The sequence below is a fragment of the Cornus florida genome, unplaced genomic scaffold, assembly GCF_030987335.1.
Source record: "Cornus florida cultivar Cherokee Brave unplaced genomic scaffold, ASM3098733v1 CherokeeBrave_3.0.0_Hap2_Chr11, whole genome shotgun sequence".
Lineage (NCBI taxonomy): Eukaryota > Viridiplantae > Streptophyta > Magnoliopsida > Cornales > Cornaceae > Cornus > Cornus florida.
In genome coordinates, this window is record NW_026775581.1 from 92031964 (window position 1) to 92054523 (window position 22560).

General features: G+C 37.0%; 1 protein-coding gene across 1 annotated transcript in view; it reads right to left on the reverse strand.

Annotated features, from left to right (window-relative positions):
- Positions 1 to 14486, reverse strand: part of LOC132281542 (probable (S)-N-methylcoclaurine 3'-hydroxylase isozyme 2) — a 28276-nt gene extending 13790 nt beyond the window's left edge. The window contains exon 1 of the mRNA XM_059783238.1: positions 14250 to 14486. Within this exon, the coding sequence (XP_059639221.1) occupies positions 14250 to 14486 (237 nt within the window). The remainder of the gene's footprint in view (positions 1 to 14249) is intronic.
- Positions 14487 to 22560: the final 8074 nt, after the last annotated feature.

Here is a 22560-nt window from a genome sequence, read left to right on the forward strand (position 1 = left end):
GGATGCATGCATGTTTACAGTCAGCAATTCCTGCTAGGATAGTTGTTACCGCTTGGTGGATCATTTAAAGTACTATTAGAGGGGTCTTGTCGTCCAATCCGAATGGAAAAGTAATTGGGTATATATGGGTTGGTAGTTCGCACTACTTAATAGCTTAACTCTATCATTGATTCGACGTCACGCACCAAGCATCTAGCCTATGAGGTGTTTAGGTTTGTCCGCCCCAAGTAAACAAAGTGGCCTTACTGCAACGTGCCTGGAGGTATTCAAGCATCCCGTCTTAGGTAGGCAAGATAGTCCGACCATAACGAGAGAGTTGCGAGTTCGGTTAGAGAAAGTAATAGGTATAACTGCAAATGAGCAAACTATTTATCAACCGACACGTATTAACGTGTATGATATGGTTTACTTTGTCTACCCAGTTCTGCTCACTGCAAATAGTAAGAAAAGAAAGGAAATGGAAAATGAAAAGAAAAGTGAAGTGAATGACTAAAAAATTGATTTTCTAGTATGTGTTTGGTTAAGATGAAAAATTATCCAAGAAAATTGAAGGAAAATATCATGTTATAGTTTAGATACCTAAATTGTCCTTATTTTATAAAAATGGTAAAATAACAAAAAATTAATTGGTAATATGTATATAAAAAAAATAATGGAGTTTTTAATTAATTTAAACCTTGTAAACTACTATTTATTTAATTCGTATATGATGGAAAGCAATTAAAAATGAAAGTAAAGTAAATAAAAACCCTATCAATGATCAAGTTATTGTTGGACTGCAATTCTTTGAAATCTAATAAATAAATAAAATAAGATAAAGTTGTTATGTAAAATAATGTAATGAAGTTATTGGTTAAAATAGGAATACAAAATAAAAAGGTAATAAAATTTCCCCGTGTTTTATGCAGGAAACATATTGAGAAAAATAGAGGGTTACGAGAATCTTAATTTTCATTTTCTATCTAACCAAACTACTAAAAAGTTTCAAAATTTTCTTTTTCATTTTTTTTCTCGTTGATTCTATCTAACCAAACGAAGTTTAAAAGAAAAAGTTAAATTTTCTGTAATGTTTCCGATTTTCACCATTTTCCATTTTCTAAAATTTTCTAGATTTTTCGAGGGTATTTTCGTTTTTTCTCGTTCTACGCGTCGGATACCATGGGGTATGTTAGTTGTGTCTAAGAGTTGGTTGGGGTATTCCATTGAGTTCAGAACTCTTGAAAATGCAATGGTTGCAATTTTGGCAATTTCCAGTTTTCGGACCAGAAGGTTTCAGGTGGGACTCGTTACGGGGACTGTTGTGTACGGGAATTTTATTTTTGGGTCCATTGCATTTCACACATTATTATTTGATATATTATATGTGGTTATGTGCTTGTACATGTATTATTGTGGGTTTAGTGTATGTACAATTGTATATAATTATACAAAATAATATTATTTTTTGCCGCGGGACCCACCACCACCTTTTTCATTACAAATGGCCTTATGGCCATTAGTTGGCCATCAGTTTCTCTCTCTTCCCTTATTCTCTCGGCAGACCTCTCTTCCTCTCTTCTGTTTTTATTTTTCTTTTCCATTTCAAAGCTTTAAGCTTTGATCTTTCTCTCACCTTTGGGATTTTGCTAGCACCGCTTTAGGCATTGTTGGAGAGCTCGTTGAGCTCTTCGCTTTGATTGGAGCCAATTCCTGATTTGGTTTCCTAAGGATTTCAAATTTGGGGCATGGAATTGAGACTTTTTGCATCCTTTGAGGTAGGGGTTTCTAATACACATATTCTTTGATTTTAGTGAATTAATTTCTCTAAATTTGGTCATAGCATGCCTAAATTGAATAAATTTGTTTATGGTTATGAGGGTTTTGTGTATTTAGTGTGATAATTGTATATTAAATAAAGATTGAATTTATCTATATATTAATTTAAATTATGTGAAAGAACATGTTAGATTTCAATTGTTTTGTGCTTAAAGTGTTTATGTGTCATGAATGTGAGGTTGACTAATTGGAATTTAAATGTGTAAACTTTCTTCCAAAGCATGCCTTGTTTGTCTAAATTGCCATAAATGATAAATTGTTGTATGTGGGAATATTGTATCAATTAGCACAAAGCATGCAAATGTAATTGATGTTGTATATATAGAAATTGTAAATTGTGTTGGCATTGAAAGGCATGGAGCATTCATGCATAGCATTGGGCAAGAAATGGGTATAATGATTTGAAAGAAAATGGAAACTTGTTTTTGGGAAATGATTTTGGAAAAGGGTTTGCGAAAACCCAGACGCCTAGGAGGTGCCTAGTGGTCCATGGTGTTAATGTGATCTAGAGGGAGCTAGAAAGAGACTCTAGTAGGGTTGAGCTACCTAGGCCCAAACGACGCCATGGAGGTGCCATGTCGTCGGGGAAAGCTAGTCAATCCTTCCCTCGGGGCGCTATAGAGGTGCTATGGGCCAGATTGCATTAACGGTTTGTAACGGCAAAAAGGAATTATTTTGGAAAAATAGGGAGCGACATTGGCATGACATTGCACCTCATTAGCATATTTGGTGTATTTGTGTTTTGATGACATTATTATATACTTGTTGTGGTTATTGATGTGTATCCCGTATAGTTTAAAATTGTCTACGTTTTCCCCTATTCTTTGAATAGATTCACGGGGTCATAAGAAGTGTGTCTTAGACACTTCCTACTGAGCGTTTTGTTCACCCCATCATTTTAACATTTTTTTCATGATGCGGAAAGGAAGTGGCGGCCGACGCTCCTCCACAAGTTTTAACGAGTTAGTGGACTGTTTTGACATATTTTGTAGCTATGATCCTATTTTATTATTATTATTATTATTATTTTATATTTATAAACCCTGGGATGACATGTATATTATGTATTGACATAGGAAAGGACGGTAGTGTTCTTAGTTAACCTCAGGTTCGGATAAGGACCCAGTTAGCGGTTCGGACCCTCAGGTTCGGGTTGTTACATTTTCCTTCTTCAATTAAAACTCTTAATTTTTTTCCTTTTAAAGTTCTCTCAATTTTCATTCTTTTTTCTTTTATTTTTCTTTCCTTTTTCTGTTTCTATTTCTACTTCTGCTTCTACTTATTAAAATTCTTCTACGTGCATATTTGAATAATTTTCTTCTTCTTCTTCATTTTTTTATATTTTATATTTGTCATATTATATATATATATATATATTGCATAGGTGCCTCCTAATTCCCACATTATGAGCTGTTCAATTATTACTTTTACTTTTAAATTATAGTTGGTCCATTGGGCTCAAGCAGAAAAGATGCTTTAAAGGCAAAACATCAAAAACAAGCTCTTGCATTGCCAATCCAACCTAGTACACCATCTATTCAATTGCGCATAATTCACATTAATAATATTAATTTGTTTAGAAATTTCTTTTTTTTTTTTTTTTTGAAGGTAAAAAAATAAAAATAAAAATAAAAAATTTTGTTTGGAATGTTAAAACCACGAAAATGGTTCCTTTCACTTGTATTTTTTTTTAAAGTATTTTTTTTCTTCTAACATGTTATACATGATATAAATATTTATTTTTTTCATTCTTAGATCTAATATTAGTATTCATTGATTTAGTAAAAATATATAATTACAAGATATGTGAAATGTGACAAGATATGTGATCTGAGGAAGCCTTTAAGAGAAACATACTAGAGGCAAGAGACTTCAGTAAAACTAAGACATAATATATGGAAAGTATATTTAATAGAGTAACAAGCAATCAAATTATAAATATTACAATTTAGGGCTAAATATTCAAAATAGTTGTTTTTGTTACCTAGGATCAATAGTATAATTGAATACTAAATAAATTGATTAGAAAATTCTATAGAATTATTAGGCCGGTATACCATAAGATGTTGAGCGTTAGGTGGGTTGGCCCATTACTACTAACCATAATCATAAAATAAAATACAATAAAATAAAATAAAACATTTAATCAAACACATCATTTAAGCACATAATCAAATTAAACAAATAATACAAATAATACATAGACAAATAACCAATTAATCAAGTAATACTTAATTCAATCAAACACATAAGCAATTAGTCAAATAATCAATTAAATAATTAAAGTTGTAATTAAAACAAATAAATAAATACCGAGACTATCCTTTTAAAATTAAGGGTATTACATTCTTCCCCTCTAACAAAAGGAATTCTATCCTCGAAATTCGCCCATACTTTCTTCCATTATTTCTGGAAATTGTGAGTGAATAACGTCCTCCTATTCCCAAGTAGACGCAACCTCACTATGATGGCTCCACTTAACTCCAATATACCAAGTAGTATACATGGTTCCTATATTTAAGAAACACAATAATCATACAATTCATATGTTGTATCGAACAACAATGTAATCCTCCCAATTTGACAAGGTAATGAGCTATATTCCACGAAGGTCCATAGAATATACGCACAAAACTCTTATGCACCCAGCGCTAAAGATTTGTCACGCCCCCGAATTTTCTAATAAAATCCTCAATTTATACAAATCCAAATACATCAAAATACACCCAGGATCAAACAAAATGCCCTCTTTTACACAAAAATCAATTTCCTCAAATATATACAAAAATTCTCCAAATAAATAAAATAAATCCTGCAATGCCGACTTTTCATCATAAGCCCGTATCTAGCAATCCCCGTTCATCTTCGATACCTGAAACTGGAGGGTGGTGAGACAAAAATTCCCAGTTGGAAAAACCATAACAAGAATTTCATGGAGGTTTAACAAAACAACTTCACAAGATATACATAGTCAGGTGAATATATAAACAAAATATGCATTTAATTAAAAACATTTAATAAAACAATTTGAAACAAAACCACTCCAAGCCATTCAAGATATAGAGAACCCTACACTGAAAAGAGATTTTCTTCACTGAATCATCAAAACCTCAAGCTCCGACCTCCTCTGCAACTCTCGGCTCCTCTGTCTTTCCTCAAACTCTCTGTCTGACTTCACTCTATTTTTTTCTCTCAAACTTCTCTAATTTCTCTTCTCTGCCTCGTCTTTCTTACTTAGCAATGCACACAACACACTCAATTTATAGGCAAATGCACCAACCTACCCACGTGAATCATTATTTTCCTTTCTTATCATTCTATATACATCACCCAACAAATACAACATCAGCCCATTCCAGCCCACGTGAAGGAAATCAAAACACAAAGAAATTTGGTCTAACAAGTCACTCAGTGGGCCTTGCGAATCATCAATTTTTCAAATACCATTACAGGTGGACCCCGCCATTATTATCTTTTCCTTATCTTTACTTTACATCCTATACATCACTTAATAACAAGACTCTATCATACCTTAGCCACGTGCATGCCCAAGCAAAAAGTATCCTTGGCCATAATTTCTTCTTTATGGTAGACCACTCCTTGCTACACTAAATATATATATATATATATATATATATATATATATATATATATATATATATATATATATCATTTGATGGAATGAAAGGTTGGAAGCAAGGCACATGAGTCAAAAATTGAAAAGAAAGAAAAGTTGGTGAGTTTTGATATTTGTCACATGTTTATATATATATATATATATATATATATATAAACATGACTCACCAACTTTTCTTTCTTTTCAATTTTTGACTCATGTGCCTTGCTTCCAACCTTTCATTCCATCAAATGATATATATATATATATATATATATATATATATATATATATATAATATAATATAAATGATAATTACACCTCCCTTAACACAAATAATAATAAATAAAAAAAAATTAAAATCTAAAAAAAATCGGGTTATCACAGGTGACTTGTAATACCCCTAAAATTAAAAAGGATAAAATTTAAATTTAAATTTCATTCTATGTGCATTTTTGTCTATTGATTTTGTAATTGTTGTATTTTGTTTGTTTTATTTTAAATTGTATTTTAAATGCCTTATTTGGTTAATTATTTAATTGTCTTATTTTCTTTATTTGAATTATGGTTTGTTTAGTTATCTGAGTTATTGTATTGTTTGTTTTATTTTAAATTGTATTTTAAATGCCTTATTTGGTTAATTATTTAATTGTCTTTAATAAGTGCTTAAGTAGAAGTTGAATTAACAGTTTTTAGTTAGGGTTTCTTGGAGCCGTCATACAAGTATTTAACGTGTATGTGACTTAAGTTTATGGGCCGACTCTAGTTTAATTAGGGTTCTGCCTTAGCTCTAGTTTAATTAGGGTTTTCTAAAGGCCTATATATATACGTGTATGAGTTTCACTAAGGGTTTTGGAAGAACCCTATTCACAGCACAGTAAAAATAGAACGTAACAGAAAGAGAGTTGAGAGAACAGAGGCAATGGTAAGAGCTACCAAGGACAAGAACAGAGAGGATCAAAGGAGGGTTGTGGTGGATTAGATCACACCCATAGGAGGCTTGAAGGAAGTTACTAGTTGCTGGAAACTTAGAGACGACGCAGGGATTTCATAACTGAAATCACAGGCAAGTTCTTCTCTTTCTCCTTCCCTTTGGCTTGTGTTCTGTGCACCTAGATAGTCTCTAGGGTTTAATTGAACATTAATTGGAAATTATATGTTTAGTACATGTTATATCAATTATCTGTAGGTGTTGATATCAATTCTGTAAACCAAAATTTATGCATGCTTTCGTTTCAGCATTCTGTTCTTAAAGTATGTTAAGTTAGTTGCAATTTTAGCCTCTGTAATTGTTTCCAACTACTATAGATAGGCCATTGGAATGATACTAGGTATTTATAAGACTAGTAAGTTCAGTATTTAAGAGAAACAGAGGAACTGGAATGACCGGAGGTGGAGCAGATAAGCTGAAACGGAGCAGAACGGGGACGGAGGCTCTCAAAGGAGGTGAGAGCCGGCTCCATGGATGTGGGAGCCAGCTCCCACACTTAAAGAGCCGGCTCTAAGACCTATAGAGCCGGCTCCAGGCTCAAAAGAGCCTGCTCTTTAAAACTTAGAGCAGGCTCTCTTCAATAGTGAATGTTCTGTAAACTTTTCTACGAACTGTTTGTTACTTTGGAGCATGGGAATGTTTCTGTTGATTCTGGGGTTTCATAGAAGGATTAGAAGGTTAATTTTGGGTGTTATTAAGACCTTGAATTAATTAAATTTGATAAGGCTCCTAAGTTCAGTAGAATTGTTGTTGAAAAATAGTTTTAGTTTTGTTCTTAACACATGTTAATTCGGTAGCGAATTTAGTTTCTGTAGTTGATTTTAATTGTTGTTTTCAAATCATTGGGATGATCTTTGGTATTAATAAGACCTTTAGGATTAGTTTTTGAAATCAATTGAATGGTGGAAAAGGGCCAGAGAAGAAGTGGAACGGTCGAAAACGGAGAAGTAACTGAACTGAGGTTCATAGGGGAAGAGAGACGGCTCAATGGAGGGAGGAGCCGCCTCCCCCATGAGTAGAGCCTGCTCTAGAGGAAGTAGAGCAGGCTCTACCTTTAAAAGAGGCTGCTCTACCTCTAAAAGAGCCTGCTTTTTTAGGATTAGAGCAGGCTCCCTTCATTTTGCACATTCAGTTAATGTTTTTACGAACTTTTTGCTACCGTTTGGGCACTTGGGGTTCTTGAAAAATTCTAGAACTTTAATGGGGGTTTAAATAATTAATTTAACATGTAATTAAGATCTTAAATTGCATAAACTACCCTCGTTATAATAATGGAATTAACAGTGCGCTAATTAACAATTTTGCGTACGGTTAACGTCTGGAAGGAAATAAATTGTGTAATTTTAATTTGACAATTTAAGGTGTTATATATGTTCTAAATTAAATTTTAGATGCGTGGGGGAGTCTTTTAATTAATAAATTAGACTCGTAGCATAGTTTGTGGCTGGGTGCTTAAACAACAAAACAATATACAAGTATGCAACCTAGCTTGCTATTGACGGATAAAAGGAACTGAATTGCTAGAATTAATTTTTAGCAAATTCTTGGATAATATTATGATTTTAAATCTTATTTGAATGCATGATAGAATAGTTGATTTAGTAAAACTAATTTATTCATGCTTTGGATGCTTGTTGATGAACCGTTAAATAATACATGGTTTAACTTTTGGATTTAAATTACTGAAATAATAAATATTCTTCTGCAATTGTTTGGAATGATTTCGGATTGTAAATTACTAACATGTATTTATATGTTGTAATTTACATGGTTTTGGATTTTAAATTGCTGAAACTTAAAACACTTTTCTGTAAGGATATGGATATTTGGTTTTGGACTGTAAATTACGTGCTTAGTATTTATATGTTGTAATTTATATGGATATGGAGGATTGTATGCACCGGTATGGGACGGTGACATACTAGGTATGGTTTAGCTCAAAATGTTAATTCATACCTTATGGATTTTAATTGGTGAACAGTTTTATCTGTTTAATCAATTATATGGATTTTGTGGATTGTATGCACCGGTATGGGACGGTGTCATACTAGGGACAGACTGATTCAAAATACTCAGTCCTCCCTATTTTGGAATAAGGGTACGAACTATAAAAACATAATTCTCCTTATATTTAAGTCTGTGCAGTTGAATAAGCTAAACGACTTATTGGATCTCTTATATAAGTCTATGCGGCTGAATAAGCTGAACGACTTATTGAATTTCCTATGGATGGATATGAATGGATTTTAAATATATGTTTATGGTACCACGAGAGGAGCTTGAGTCTCAGACTCGTTGGTTAGGGTGCGTATATGCAGTGGATGCATAGCTGGCTATAGTAGATTGAGGTGTACCCTGTTAGGTTTAGGTACTCATCCCACCTTTGGGTGCGTTTTCGCATGTTGCCTTCTATTCAGGTTAAGACCCCTACTATAGTCCAGTGAATGTCCCTTAGTGTGGATATATCTATATGTATGGACTAGATAGCTATTGTTGAGATATCTAGGGTGTATCTGCATATCGGGTCACTGTTTGGATTGTAGTTAGAGTAGAATTTGCATGTGGGCCTGACCCACTCTTATTTTTACAGGTGTTCGTTAGTTCCAGACTTAGAGCTGGATCGTGCTGAGCAGATACAGTTATTCACTCCACCGATGACCAGGGTTTTATTTCATATTTTAGACTTGGGATTCATTTCCAATCTTTTGAGTTCAGTGAGATATTTTAGGGGTCCACTAGATGGATTCCCGATTTGTAATAGGAATGGAGAAGTAGGATGCATCAGAATCATTCTTTGTTAATTAAATTTTATTTTGAGGTTTTTGGATTATTATTCTAGTTTCTTTTCAGCAATTTATTTATTTATTTATTTATTTTTCTTTTTTTATTTGTATTCTGTGTTTGATTATTGCTAATTGATTTGATATCCTCGGGTTATCGGGCGTGGGCCTAGCCAACCCACATCCGGAAGTTCGGGGGTATCACATGACTGTCTCAATTTATAAACACAATCCCCTAAAAGTGAATGTAATAAGTAAAATTGACCTCCCTCCAAAAATCGCCTTGTTTCCTATATAAAAGATATCACAAGCAAACTTCTTCCTGATAGAAAACTCTAGTATACGAGTTTGACTATTTACGTAAATTTGTTGGCGCCTCCAAACCGTGCGCAAACCATTACAAAAGAGAGTATTGTATCCTTAAATGAAGTTAAGGTCAGATTGTATAACCCTTGCTTCCATTTCAAACCAACAAGTGAAAGGTCTGTATGATATAATATACAAAATCTCAAACGTTGTCACACTAACCTCCTTATGCCAACAATATGACAGACAAAAATCTGAAAAGCAAGTAAACACTTCCAATTATCTACGAAAACCTAGGATATACGCCTCAACATATCCTTTATGGTCTAATTTAATCTCTCTATCAATTCCTTCGTCTAGAGATATGAAGCAAAGCTGTTTGATGGCCGTCGATTTACCATAAGCTTAAGAATGTGCAATTTAGGCGAGGGCCAAGTTTTACATTTATAAAGCCACTACTACCTTTACTAAAAATATAGCTAGGGCAAGTAGGGATCGTCCCAAGGGATTGGAGTCGTACTTGAATGTGGAATCGCAACTAGGGTTAGTAGGTCGAATGATCAAACAAGTGATTGGTTGGTTGTTTAAACTAGAAAGCAACTAAATTAAATTAAGTAAGAATGCAATGCTAAAGAGAGTAAGTAAGGGAGAGAGAGATCTTGAGGTTTAGAGATCACCACCAAGTAATGCACTTCTATATCATTGACAAGTGATTAATGAGGGCAAATAGTGGGTTGCAATAATGGTGTGTATGTATTTGGTTGATTCAATAAGCAAGGATGACTAGTTAAGCATGCATTGTCTAAACATCATGTGAAAGGCACAATATATCTAAGTTATGAAGCATATATTGTCTAAACAACATGTGAAAGGCACAATAAATCAAAACAAGTTATTAATCCTTTCATTAAGCTCACAATCCAAATACAACACAAGGATAGAGACATATGTTAATTGCATTCACAAGCTTGGATCATCAAACAACATGCATAGATTGTCCTCCCATTTAACACTACACTACAACTACACTACATCTACACTACAAGCATGAAAATAAACTAGGGGAGAGGCACAATCCATCAAGAGGTAAGCATGAACCATCAAGAGAATCAGAAAAGCATTCTTTTAAGCACAATGTTTTGACAATCTCTAAATCTATAGCATCAATGCACATAGACATGCATCAATAACACAAAATCTAGAGATAAACACATGAACATCTATTCTAGTATGCATAGACATATGGATAGAATGAAATGACCAATTGGAAGCATTAAACCACATAAATCATTGAATAAATAAGATCTATATATATCAAAGTGTCAAAACATCAATTACAACACTAATCCCTCAATAATACACACGATTAAGATATAGAAAGCATGCTTGGGGCTAACTCTAGCCCCAAGAGGATGTCTAGCCACTCATGGTGATGATGCTCCAACCCTCAAGGGCTAACTCCATGGAAGAGGTTTGCTCCTTGTTGATAAAGATCTCCAATGGTGTCTCTAGCCTCCTCCTCCTCTAAACTTCCTCTCCAAGAGATGATATGAAAGTAATGTTGGCTCTCTATTGAAAAAACAATCCTTATCCTTATATAGGTAGGTCAAAATAACACCCAAAATGAGCTAGGGTCGTGCACACAATATTCCCCAATGATTGGATAAAGGTCTACTTTCAATGAGTTGGAATTTTAACTTTTTCACACTGGAGGAAGTTCGATCGATCGAAAGTAAGTGAGATCGATCGAACTTAGGCTGGATCGATCCAACTGGCTGAGCTTTTTGGAAAAAGACAAATTCGAGATATTTATGGGAAAAGGACAAAAGTGGTTGGTGGGTGGTACAGCCGTGGATAGGATCAACATTTGGATAAGGACAAAGGTGTTCGATCGATCGAAGAATAATGTTGGATCGATCGAACTTTTGGACTTAAGTGCTTTGGGTCAAGGCTTGGATCTATCTTGAAGTGCTGAGATCGATTAATGTTCGATCGATCGAACCTTGGACTTGGATCGATCGAACTTGCTTCTTTGCTTCATTTTGCTTCTTTCTTCCTCCACTTTGTTCATTTCTTTGTTCAATCCCAGAATTGCTTCAATTACGCTCTTATTTGGCTCAGTTTGCTTATTTTCGGGATAAGTGCCTGAAAATGGAAATAATACGAAATCAATCTAAAACGGTGAAGTAAGATAGATAAAGGTACTAGAATGCCTAAGCTTAAGGGGTTTAAATACGCACTTTTCAGTGCTCATCACACCCCCAAACTTAAATATTGCTAGTCCTTAGCAATGAACTAGAAAGTAAAGGAATGAAATGAACAACTATACAACTATAACTAGAAAGCAATAAATGGATAACGCCACTTTCGTAGGGAACACGATTGCATTTAGCATATGCAACAAGCCTTTTAAACCCCTAGGCTACCCCTAGTGGACGAGTGAAGTCTCGTGAGGGTTTCCAGAAATGGTACCCACAAACATTAAGCTCATTTTTGTCAAAAGAGGTACCAATATTGCAAACAAGCATTGGGGGAAAACTACCTCAAGTATGCAATTTTTCAACCCTTTCCAAACAATCTCTCAAAATTTCAATATCAAGCAAGCAAGTATGGTCCTCCACACATTAAGAAAATGATCATGCAAATCAAAACAACTCTAGAATTCTTTTGAGTGGACCGGCATCAATGTGTTACCATCTTAGCCAACTAAAGAATTAATTACATCCTTACCATCAAACTAGCACACAAATCTAGTCCCGATCATCAAGACAAAAAAGTGGACCTTTTATTAAAGCTTTATTGTTCTAGGTGCGCTTATTCTTTTCACTTATTTTTTTTATTTATTTTTTTTTATAGGATCAAAGATGGAAGTATAGTGCAATGTATTGATCTATTAAGCTTTCTAGCGATTCATGAGATCAAACATTAGGTCAACGACTCCCAAACCAGACGACTTTAGGGCATTAGGCATTCAAATACCCATACGGACTTACAAGCTCAAATCAACTAGGCTACAAATCAAGACAACCTCCATCTAATCATTTCCTACTTCTCACCTCTTTGGGAGAAGTCCTCACTTTTTATTACTTTTGTTTTTTTTTTTTGAATAAAGTTCAATTATTAACCTAGAGTTTGGGCCCTCCACCTTTCGGCGCGAGAAGTTCAGTACTTGATGAGGCTAGAATCCCAGCTACTTAGTGAAAAAGGGGTTGTTATCCACCTTTATCAAGAATGAAAGCTTTCAATGCACTACTAGCTCAATTGGGATATAACCAATTCAATAATCAACAAAGCATATACCCCACAAATGAATGCTAGTGTTCGCCTGTGCTAGTGTAGAAGAATAGAGTGAATCTCAAAACAATCACAAAATCAAGATGATGTAGACCACAAGTGCAAACAAGATATCAATCTTTCGAAAAATTTACTCCTAAATGGCATTCATAAGGCATACAAGGAGTATTGGACTCTCAAGTCAAGCAATTTTTAAATTTTAAGCAATATAGTCCTTAGAAGATCAAAATCATAGCTAGGTATGGACCAATCATAAAAATATCCCTCAAATACACGAGTCATGCTAAAAGTTTGAATTTTAAACTATCACTATAGAGTACCATTCCCCCCAAACTTAAATTGCACAATGTCCTCAATGTGCAAAGAGAACAAAGGAAAGAGTATACCAGTGCAACTAAGCAAGAATGATCGGGACTGAAGTATCCGAAGTGGGTGGCATGGCCCCCCCAAACTTGGGATGAACTGTGGTCCTGAAAATTGGCACTTAGATAAACTTATCAGATAACAAAATGGGATAATCAGTGCACAGTGAACATGCAAGTGTAAATGGGATAAACAGAAAATGAAATGAGAAAAGGTATAAGGGTGGTCCTGAAAATTAGGTAGCACTCTCTCACTGAAGTCACTGTGATGCACCTGATGGAGTCAAACATACTGATATGAGAATACAATCAGATGACATCCATAACAAAAATAGATATATAAAATAGAAAAAGTGCAGGTATAACAAAAATATCAAAGCTGACAGACCGGCTGTAGAAATAATACAGTAACAATAATAAAGTATCAAAAGGAAAGAGGGATCATAAGATAGAAAAGAGTGGGAGCTCAGGAAGATGAGGTAGGACGGGCAAGTCTGGCTCTGCGGATGTCTCTAGATAAATCTCTGAACATGGTCGCGACATCCGTGCGGAAGGTAGCAAACTCCGCTCTGTGGGCCATGAGGTCAGCTCTGATGGCAACAACAGTGTCCTCGAGCGTCTGCAGACGCACTCTGAAGCCGGGGGTCAAGTCTGGTATGGAAGAGTCAGAAGACAGCTCCTAGGTCTACTCCTGCTCGTGGATAGGTGACTCGGCTAGAGAATGTTAAACTGCGTCATCCGCTGAGTGCTCCAAGTCAATGTCTATATCAATGTCATCATGCTCGGCAGCTGGATCGACTGGTGCATCGTCCGCTGCGGGAGCTACTGCTGTTGGCTCTACTGGTGCCGGGGCTGCCTATGCTGCTGCCTCCTCTTCTAACTCCAGCTCTGCAGTCGCCAATACGGTATGGGTTTGCAGGTGAGTGATAATAGCTCTATAGCTCTTGTCCTAGTCCTTCTTGAGGAAGTGACAGGAACCTCTCTCGGGGTCCTCCTGCTGGTGGATGGGATAGCGCTGGTCTATGAGAATCTGGGTGATGGCTGAATGGAAGAGACTTGGCCCTTCCGGGCGCCTCCTTGCTGACGTACTCATCGTAGAGCTTCCTCATCACACTCCAGATAAGCGTAGGAATAGACACCCAGTGGCCGATATAGAAGGCGTACAGGGCTTCTAGATAGTCACCCTGCCTCTGAATCTTATGTCCGGCCATGTATATGTTCCGGAAAAGCACAGAATCGATGAACCAAAGGTCGTCTGGAAGATATGTGCGGGTGACGAAAGTCTCGTCACCGGCATGGTGACCTGTAAGAAAAATTGCCATACCGGCGTAAGAAGGCCTGTGGAGCCTAGGACATGTCTCCTGTAGCTCAGCCGGGCACCAATGTGGATAGCGAGTCGAACGAGCCAGAGTATCCACTGTAATGGTGATCTCATGGCTATTAATAAAGGTGATTAGCTCGGCTGTAGTGTGCGGCGACGGTCGGAGGTTCTGGTAGAACAACCGTACTAGTCACGGGTAGATCGGCTCTATGACTGGGGCAAGAATAGCTGAGAGGCCCCGCTGAATGATGTCCTGGTAGGCAGATTGAGTCAGCACCGATCTGGAGAAGAATGCAGTGTCGAATGCTGACTCGTGGTCGATAGTCATGTGTGCATATCGAGGTGCGAGTCTGTCGCGCTGTAAAGGAGCTGGCTGAACAGGTGGAGCTGGCTGAGCTGGATGCTCAGCGCCTCTATGTGGTGGAGATGATGATGGAATGAATGCTGGACAAGTTGGCGACTGGGGTAGAGTAGGGTGCAATGGCTCCTTTGTATGGGAGGGCTGCGCAGTCTCCTCTGTCCGCTATCGGACTCTCCTCTGTGTGTGCTCGAGGCTAAGATCCCAGACATGAGATGGACCGGCCCCATCGTCAAGTCGGCGTCTGGTGCCATGACGGTGTCTACGTGTTACAGTCTTGACGCGAGCCATAGTCTGCAAATAGAATTTCAAGAGTTAGTGCTAGCATATCTAGAATATAAGGCACAACATAAAAACATGTATGTCAGATAAGATAGACAAAACAAGATATCGTATGATTCTATGCAAGTGGCAGAATATGAAACATGCCAAACAATGTGAGTATGAAATGCATCCAATGTGGAATATCACAAGCATTGGGCATATATATGGTAGCATGAACATAAGATAAGATGAATAGAGTGTGTATATGAGATCTGTGAAATTCGATCGATCATAAAAAGAAATCAGATCGATCACAAAAGTTGGATCGATCGAAGGTTGAGTTGGATCGATCGCAAATATTAGATCGATCATAAATTTGTTCGATTGATCGAACAATGCGACAATGAAACTTAACAGTCACAGATCTGTGACTTTTGAAGAACGGGGTCCACACGAACGTGTTCATGGGCCCTATAACACATCAAATTAACAACTCTCATCACCCAAACATGGCCCATACTCCCAAATTAAACAAAAATATCAAAATATATACAACGATATACATATATATATATACATATACATATTTCAAGCATCAACAATGGAGGTTCAATCATATATAAAGCATGAATCAAACATATAAACCATGTATGCACAAGATTGAAGCTTGAAATCGACTAGTAAGGTCTCATATCTTACCCAAATCGAAGGGAGATGTGGATGCAAAGAGGGAGGGATGAAGCCGAGATCTGAGAGAGAGAGAGAGAGAGAAGCTTGGTTCTCGCCGGAGATGGAGGATATGAGCTAGGGGAGATGATTTGTAGTAGAAGGGAATGAGAGGCTAGGGTTTGATGTGTTGAGATCGATTCAAATGATCGATCTCAAGACCCTTGAATCTTTTTTTAAAAACATTTCTCGACTAGTTCGATCGATCGAAGATGAGTTGTGATCGATCAAACTTTGATGAACTCCTTTCAAAGTTTTTTTTTTTTTTAAATTAAATAATTAATTAAAAACTAAATAAATTAAAATATTTTTGAATTTTTGAAAACTTGTTGAAAATTGAAACAAAATAAAATGAGAGTGAAAATAGAATAAAATAAAAATGAAAATATTTTTAGATTTTTGAAAAGTTGAAAAGTCAAACTAAAGTTAAAACAATGAAATGAAGATTTGTGATCGATCGAAACAAGAGTTCGATCGATCATACAGAGAGCAAAAATATGCAGGTTTTTGGTTCAAAAATTTGGCTAAGTGTTGAAACATGAGATCGATCAAACTGGGAAGTTGGATCAATCGAAGAACTTTTAGATCGATCTTGGAATGTTTCGAACGATCAGACAGCGAGCTAAAAATATGCAGGTGGATGCAGGCTCAAAATTTTTCTAAGTGTTGAGGCATGAGATTGATCAAACTTGGAAGTTGGATCGATCGAATGTCTCTTGATCGATTTGAGAATTAGTTCGAACGATGGGACAGAGAGGTGATTTGGATGCAGAATCTGCAGGCTCAAAAATATTCTAAGTGTCAACACTCAAGATCGATCGAATAGGATAGTTGGATCGATCGAAGGTCCTATGATCGATCCAACTGAGAACTAAGATCGCAGATTTTTCTTGGATCGATGGGACAGAGAGCCTATTTGGATGCAGGCTGGAAAATTTTCTAAGTGTTGGATTCAGATGGAAGTTCGATCGATCGAACTCAGGTATGAGATCGATTGAACTTATGCAGAATGCTCAAAAATGACATGAAAGCTTATGCAATTCTCACCAAAGTTCCTTGAAATGCATATGAACCAAAAACAAGTATCTAGACTTCGCAAGAAATGAAATGAAAGATAGAAATGGGGGAGGAATAGGGTTTTGACACCCTACGAATGCTTTTGCTAGTCCTTAACGTCTCTAGCAAGACATTGGGCTCTTTTAGCCCGGATCAAAGATCTTATAATACATCCCCTCCTTGTTGGGGTGATGAATATCTTGAGCCCCACCCAACAAATTGTTCTTGGAAGAACTTGTTGGATCAAACTCAAAAGAAGTTTTTGATCCTTTGTCTATGCAATTACAACCTTTGGGCTTCCACGCCCTTTCAAAACAAGAGTTTGAAACAAGACTTTGAGAATACAAGGTTGAAGATGATCCTTTGGAAGTTTTGGTTTTACACGAAAGTTCATTTCCTTGACATTGGAGATCATGACACTTTTCTACAACATTGACCTCTCCTTCATATTTGTCAAATGAATTGGGTGTGGGATTAAAGATATTCAACTTCACCTTCATGTGGCCAAATGAAATCTTCATTATCCCCATCCTACAATTGATGTTGGCATTTGCGGTTGCCAAGAAAGGACGGCCAAGGATAACGGGAATTTGGCTCTTAGGATTAGAAACCGATTTCGTGTCTATGACAATGAAATCAATGGGGAAGAAGAATTTATCAATCTTAATCAAAACATCTTCAATGACACCTCTAGGCTTTTTAATGGATCGGTCGGCAAGTTACAAAACTATCGATGTCGGTTTCAATTCACCTAAGCCTAGTTTGACATAAACCGAGTAAGGAAGAAGGTTAACACTTGCTCCTAAGTCAAGAAGCGCCCGATTAATGATATGTTCACCAATGATGCATGATGTAGTGGGTGAACCGGGGTCCTTAAACTTTGGAAGAGTGTTATGTTACAAAATTAAGCTTACTTGCTCGGTCAAAACCACTTTTTTTGGTGCTTGGTTTTTGTTCTTTCGCTTTTGGGTGCAAAGATCTTTTAAAAACTTGACATAAGCCGGTATTTGCTTGATTGCATCTAAAAGTGGGAGATTAACTTTTACTTGCCTAAACATTTCCAAAATCTTATTGGTCTTGACTTTTTGCTTTTCTTTTGAAATGGACCCTTTCAAGGCATCCGGAAATGGAACCTTTGGTTCAAATACTTTTCAAAATTTTCTTTTGAACTCTCTTCAACACAAGAAGTTTTCGAATCATTTTGTTTCAAATCATTTTTTAACAAAACTTCTTTCTCAACATCATTTATCAAGACTTCTTTGTCAAACACATTTTTTAAAACTTTCTCATTTGCAAGATCATGTGTATGCAATGAAGGAGGAATATGATGTGAAACGGGACGGGTGACAACTTGAGGTTGCACCGGTTCACTCTCTTTATTGGACATTTCAACTTGATTGTCCACAGCTCTACCACTCCGCAAGGTAGTCACCGCATTGACATGTTCAATAGTATGCCCTTCCGATGAGGAATGGGTTTCCACAACACATTGTTGCTTAGGTAGGGCATTATTAGGCATCTTTCCCTTCTCTCTAGCATTAAGAGTGCTAGCTATTTGCCCTACTTGGGTTTCTAGCTTTGCAATAGATTGAGAGTGAGAATGAATCAATTGTATGTTAGCCTCTAAAGTGTCCAAAGCATTTAAAACTTTCTCTTCAAAAGCGGGACTTCGAGAATTACCTTGGGAATATGATTGGTTGGGAAAATGAGAATTAGAGAATTGATTCCTTGTAATTGGTATGGCCTATAACCTTGGGATCCTTGGTTTTGCATTGGAGGTGGAATATACTTCCCTTGAAAACTACCTTGGGGAGGGTTTGAGCCTTCCCCTTGGTTTTTCCATGAGAAGTTTGGATGATTTCTCCAACTTGGATTGTAATGAGTACCATAAGGATTGTTCCCTTGGTTCACAAAACTTACATTGACTTGCTGATAAGCGCCGAATATTACATATTCAAGCGCCCTTAATTGCATTATTTAAGTCCATTGTTTGTTTAATTATGTAGATTACCTTCATATGCACGTTTTTGCGTATTTTCAGGTTCATTGGCCAAAAAGAAGCAAGAAGGATGCATTGTGGAGTTTTGAACATCAAAGGTCACAATGCTGAATTTTTGGCAGCAGTGGAACCTGGACTATGCTCGCCATTTTGACCTTGAAAACCCGAGAACTGGACTTCCCTCATAACATGACATATTTAGATCTCTGAATCAGCTTTCCAAATATTCAAGCGGTTCATCATTCGGAGTTTGGAGCAGAGAGTTATGATCTTCTTATCATAGGTACTCAGAACTGCCTGGCAGCAATGAATTTCTGTCTTACTCTTCAATTTCGACCAACCATCCTTGAGAATTGGATCTCCACCAAAACATGAAGTTTTTAGAACTCTGAATTAGCTTTCCAAATCTTCAAACAGTTCATCATTTGGAGTTCAGAGCACAAAGTTATGGCCATTTTACCAAAGTAGGTCCGGGCGGAGCAAACCAAGCATAAGGCATTCTGGCCAATTTTCGAGTGCTCGAGGCCTTATTTCGAGTGCTCGAAATTAAGGCAGATTGCTTCACGAGATCAGCAGTGGATTCAGGACTTTGCTCGCCATTTTGACCCAGAAATCTCAAGAATTGGACTTCTATCATAACATGAAAGATTTAGAGCTCTGAATTAGCTTTCTAAATCTTCAAACGGTTCATCATTCGGAGCTCGGAGCAGAGAGTTATGGCCTTGTTACTAGAGGTGCGCAGAACTGCCTGGCAGCACTGAAGTACTGCCTTTCTCCCCGTTTTTGACCAACCAGACTTGAGATTTGGGTCTTCATCAAAACATTAAGTTTTTAAAGCTCTGAATCAGCTCTCCAAATCTTTAAACGGTTTGTCATTTGGAGTTTGGAGAACAAAGTTATGGCCATTTCATCAAAGTAGGTCTGGGCGGAGCAAGTGAAGCATGGAGCTTTTTACACTAAATTCGAGTGCTCGAGGCCCTATTTCGAGCACTCGAAATTTGGGCAGTTTGCTCCACGAGACAGCCCACTTGTGCTCTGAAATTTTCAACTTTGGATTTCCCTATTAATGAGGTGGTTGGGGATATTTTTTTGGAGGAGAGAGAGGGTTTTGTTGGAGGACAAAAGGCAACCAAAGGCCACACGTTTCATATCCTGGAATTTTGGCAAGATAGAGGAGAGAGAAGAGAGCAAGAAAGGTGTGTTCTTGGAGCTAGAAGAGGGGAGCACGAAAATGGAGTCTTGGATGGAGCTTCTTCCTTCTTCTAGCTTAGCAATGGGTAACTAACTCTTTCTCTAGGGAGGTGATGAAGTCCCTCCCTTGTAAGCATGTCCTAGGATAGTCTATTTTGGGGATTTGCCATGTATATTTTATGGTCTTTTCATAACCAAGAGCACCTCATTTGTTGTAATGAATGTTGATACATGTATGGATGATTTCTTTAAGTTGATTATCTTGTCTTAGATGATGTCTTAGAGTAATCATATTGCTTGAGTTTTTCATGGTGAGAGTGGAAGCAAGGTTATGAAATGGTTTCATGGCATGTTGATAGGTGACTTTGATAGACCATTGCTTAGGAAATCCTTTGATGGTGTATGCTTAATCTCTAACTCCATGTGCTTTATCATTTTGTCAAGAACTTGATAGTCTCTCATTTAAGTAAATGTGTATAAGCTACACCTTAGTTAGGTAGTCTAAGCATGTTTATCTTTTGATGGATTATACTTGTTTGAGACCTAATGTACCTCTTGATTACTTATATGGCAACCATGTGTTGCTATGTAAGTCTTGACCATCATATGTTGTGTTTCCCCTAATTTAGGTCTAATCTAGCATATGTATAGGGATGGAGGCGGATTCACTTCCCTAGTCTCCTCTTCTTAATCTTTTCATCCTAAATTCCTTGCAAATTAGTGTTTTATGCACTTTGAATTCCTAATTTAAGTGACAACAAACAAAACCTCTATGAACACCCCTTCATCATCCTAAGAATGACTCTAGACACTTAGGTTGCCTTAGACTAGCGCAGTCCCAGTGGTTCGACTTACCCGACCAATAGCCCTATTTTACAATGATTCGTGCTATTGCGAAGGTTGATGTTAATTGACGAACCGATCAATTTTTGGCGCCGTTGCCGGGGACTGCAAACGGTTTAGCGACCAAAGTTCTAGGGTTAATTTTAGTTTGATTGTGAATATTGTGTCTTGTGAATATTTCTTGTGTGTTTTGACCATCTCAATGTTTTAAGTGTTGTAAGTGAGATCCTAGGGACTCGAATCTCGCCGTGGGAACGCTAGCAAAGCGTAAGTCTAGAGGACCCCAGGTAAGTTTCTTGACCTTTTAGTTTCACATTGTAAGATATTGTGCATGTGTTAAGTTTAGAAGTAGTTAATTTATTTGCAAGCCCTTGTTGAGGCTATATTATTGTTTTAATTCTGTGTATAAGCATCGGTCCTTGTCGTGGCCATTTATTTTCTGTCTTGATAATTAAGGAGAAAGGGAACATCGTATGTGGAGTTGTGGATAATGAATTGCTTTGTTGATTATATGCTGTGCTGTTGATGTTCGGTCGTAGGTCACTCTCTCTACCCACAATCGATTTGCCCATTGATATCAATTCTCTTGAAAGAACTCTTAGAAGAAACCTTAGGGAATTTACTCTTACAAGGGATTTTGAAACTGAATTTAATACAATGGGAGATAATATAGGAAATCCGGGGAATGAAAGGGCTGAAATTCCTAATATCGAGCCAATGACTCTTAGAGATCATTTCATCCCTACCACCTATGCTTCTCCTTCTTGCATAGTAATGCCAAACATCGATGCAGCTCAATATGAGATCAAATCTAGTACCATCCAAATGCTTCCATCTTTTCATGGTTTTGATAATGAAGATCCATATAAGCATCTCGATGAGTTCCTTGAAATCTGTTCGACCATCCGGTTGAGAGGATTTTCTGAAAATGCACTCCACTTACATCTTTTCCCATTCTCCCTAAAGGATAGGGCAAAATATTGGTTGAACTCCCTCGCTCCCAACTCTATTACTTCTTGGGCTCAATTGCAACAAGAATTTCTTAAGAAGTATTATCCGGTGAGTAAAACCAACCAAATGAGGCGTTCCATTCTAAGCTTTTCTCAAGTTGATGGAGAACAACTCCACGAGACTTGGGAAAGGTTACAAGATCTTCTTCGGAAGTGTCCTCATCATTTGATCCCAAAATGGCAATTAGTGCAAGCTTTCTATGCCGGTTTGACCGACACCCATAGATTTATGGTTGACTCTTCTTGTGGTGGGATGTTCATGTCCAAGAATGCGGATAAGGCTTGGACCTTACTTGAGAATTTGAGTGAAAATTCACTTCAACACAATTCTCGTAGGGCTCCGACCTCAACCACTCCAAAGAACACCAATCCTTGTCAACAAAAATCAATAAGGGAGGAATCATCTCAAGTGGATGCCATTGCTTATAAATTATACCAATTGATGGCACCACATCTTCCCCCTTCATTGTCTCAAAATTCGGCAAGTTCGGTTTGTGCTTCATGTACTAGTCCATTCCATCTCTCGGAAGATTGCCCTACACCGGAGCAATTTCCTAATCCCAACCAAGAGCAAGCTAATGCCATGTTCTCAAGGCCCGGGCATAACCCGTATTCCAATACATATAAT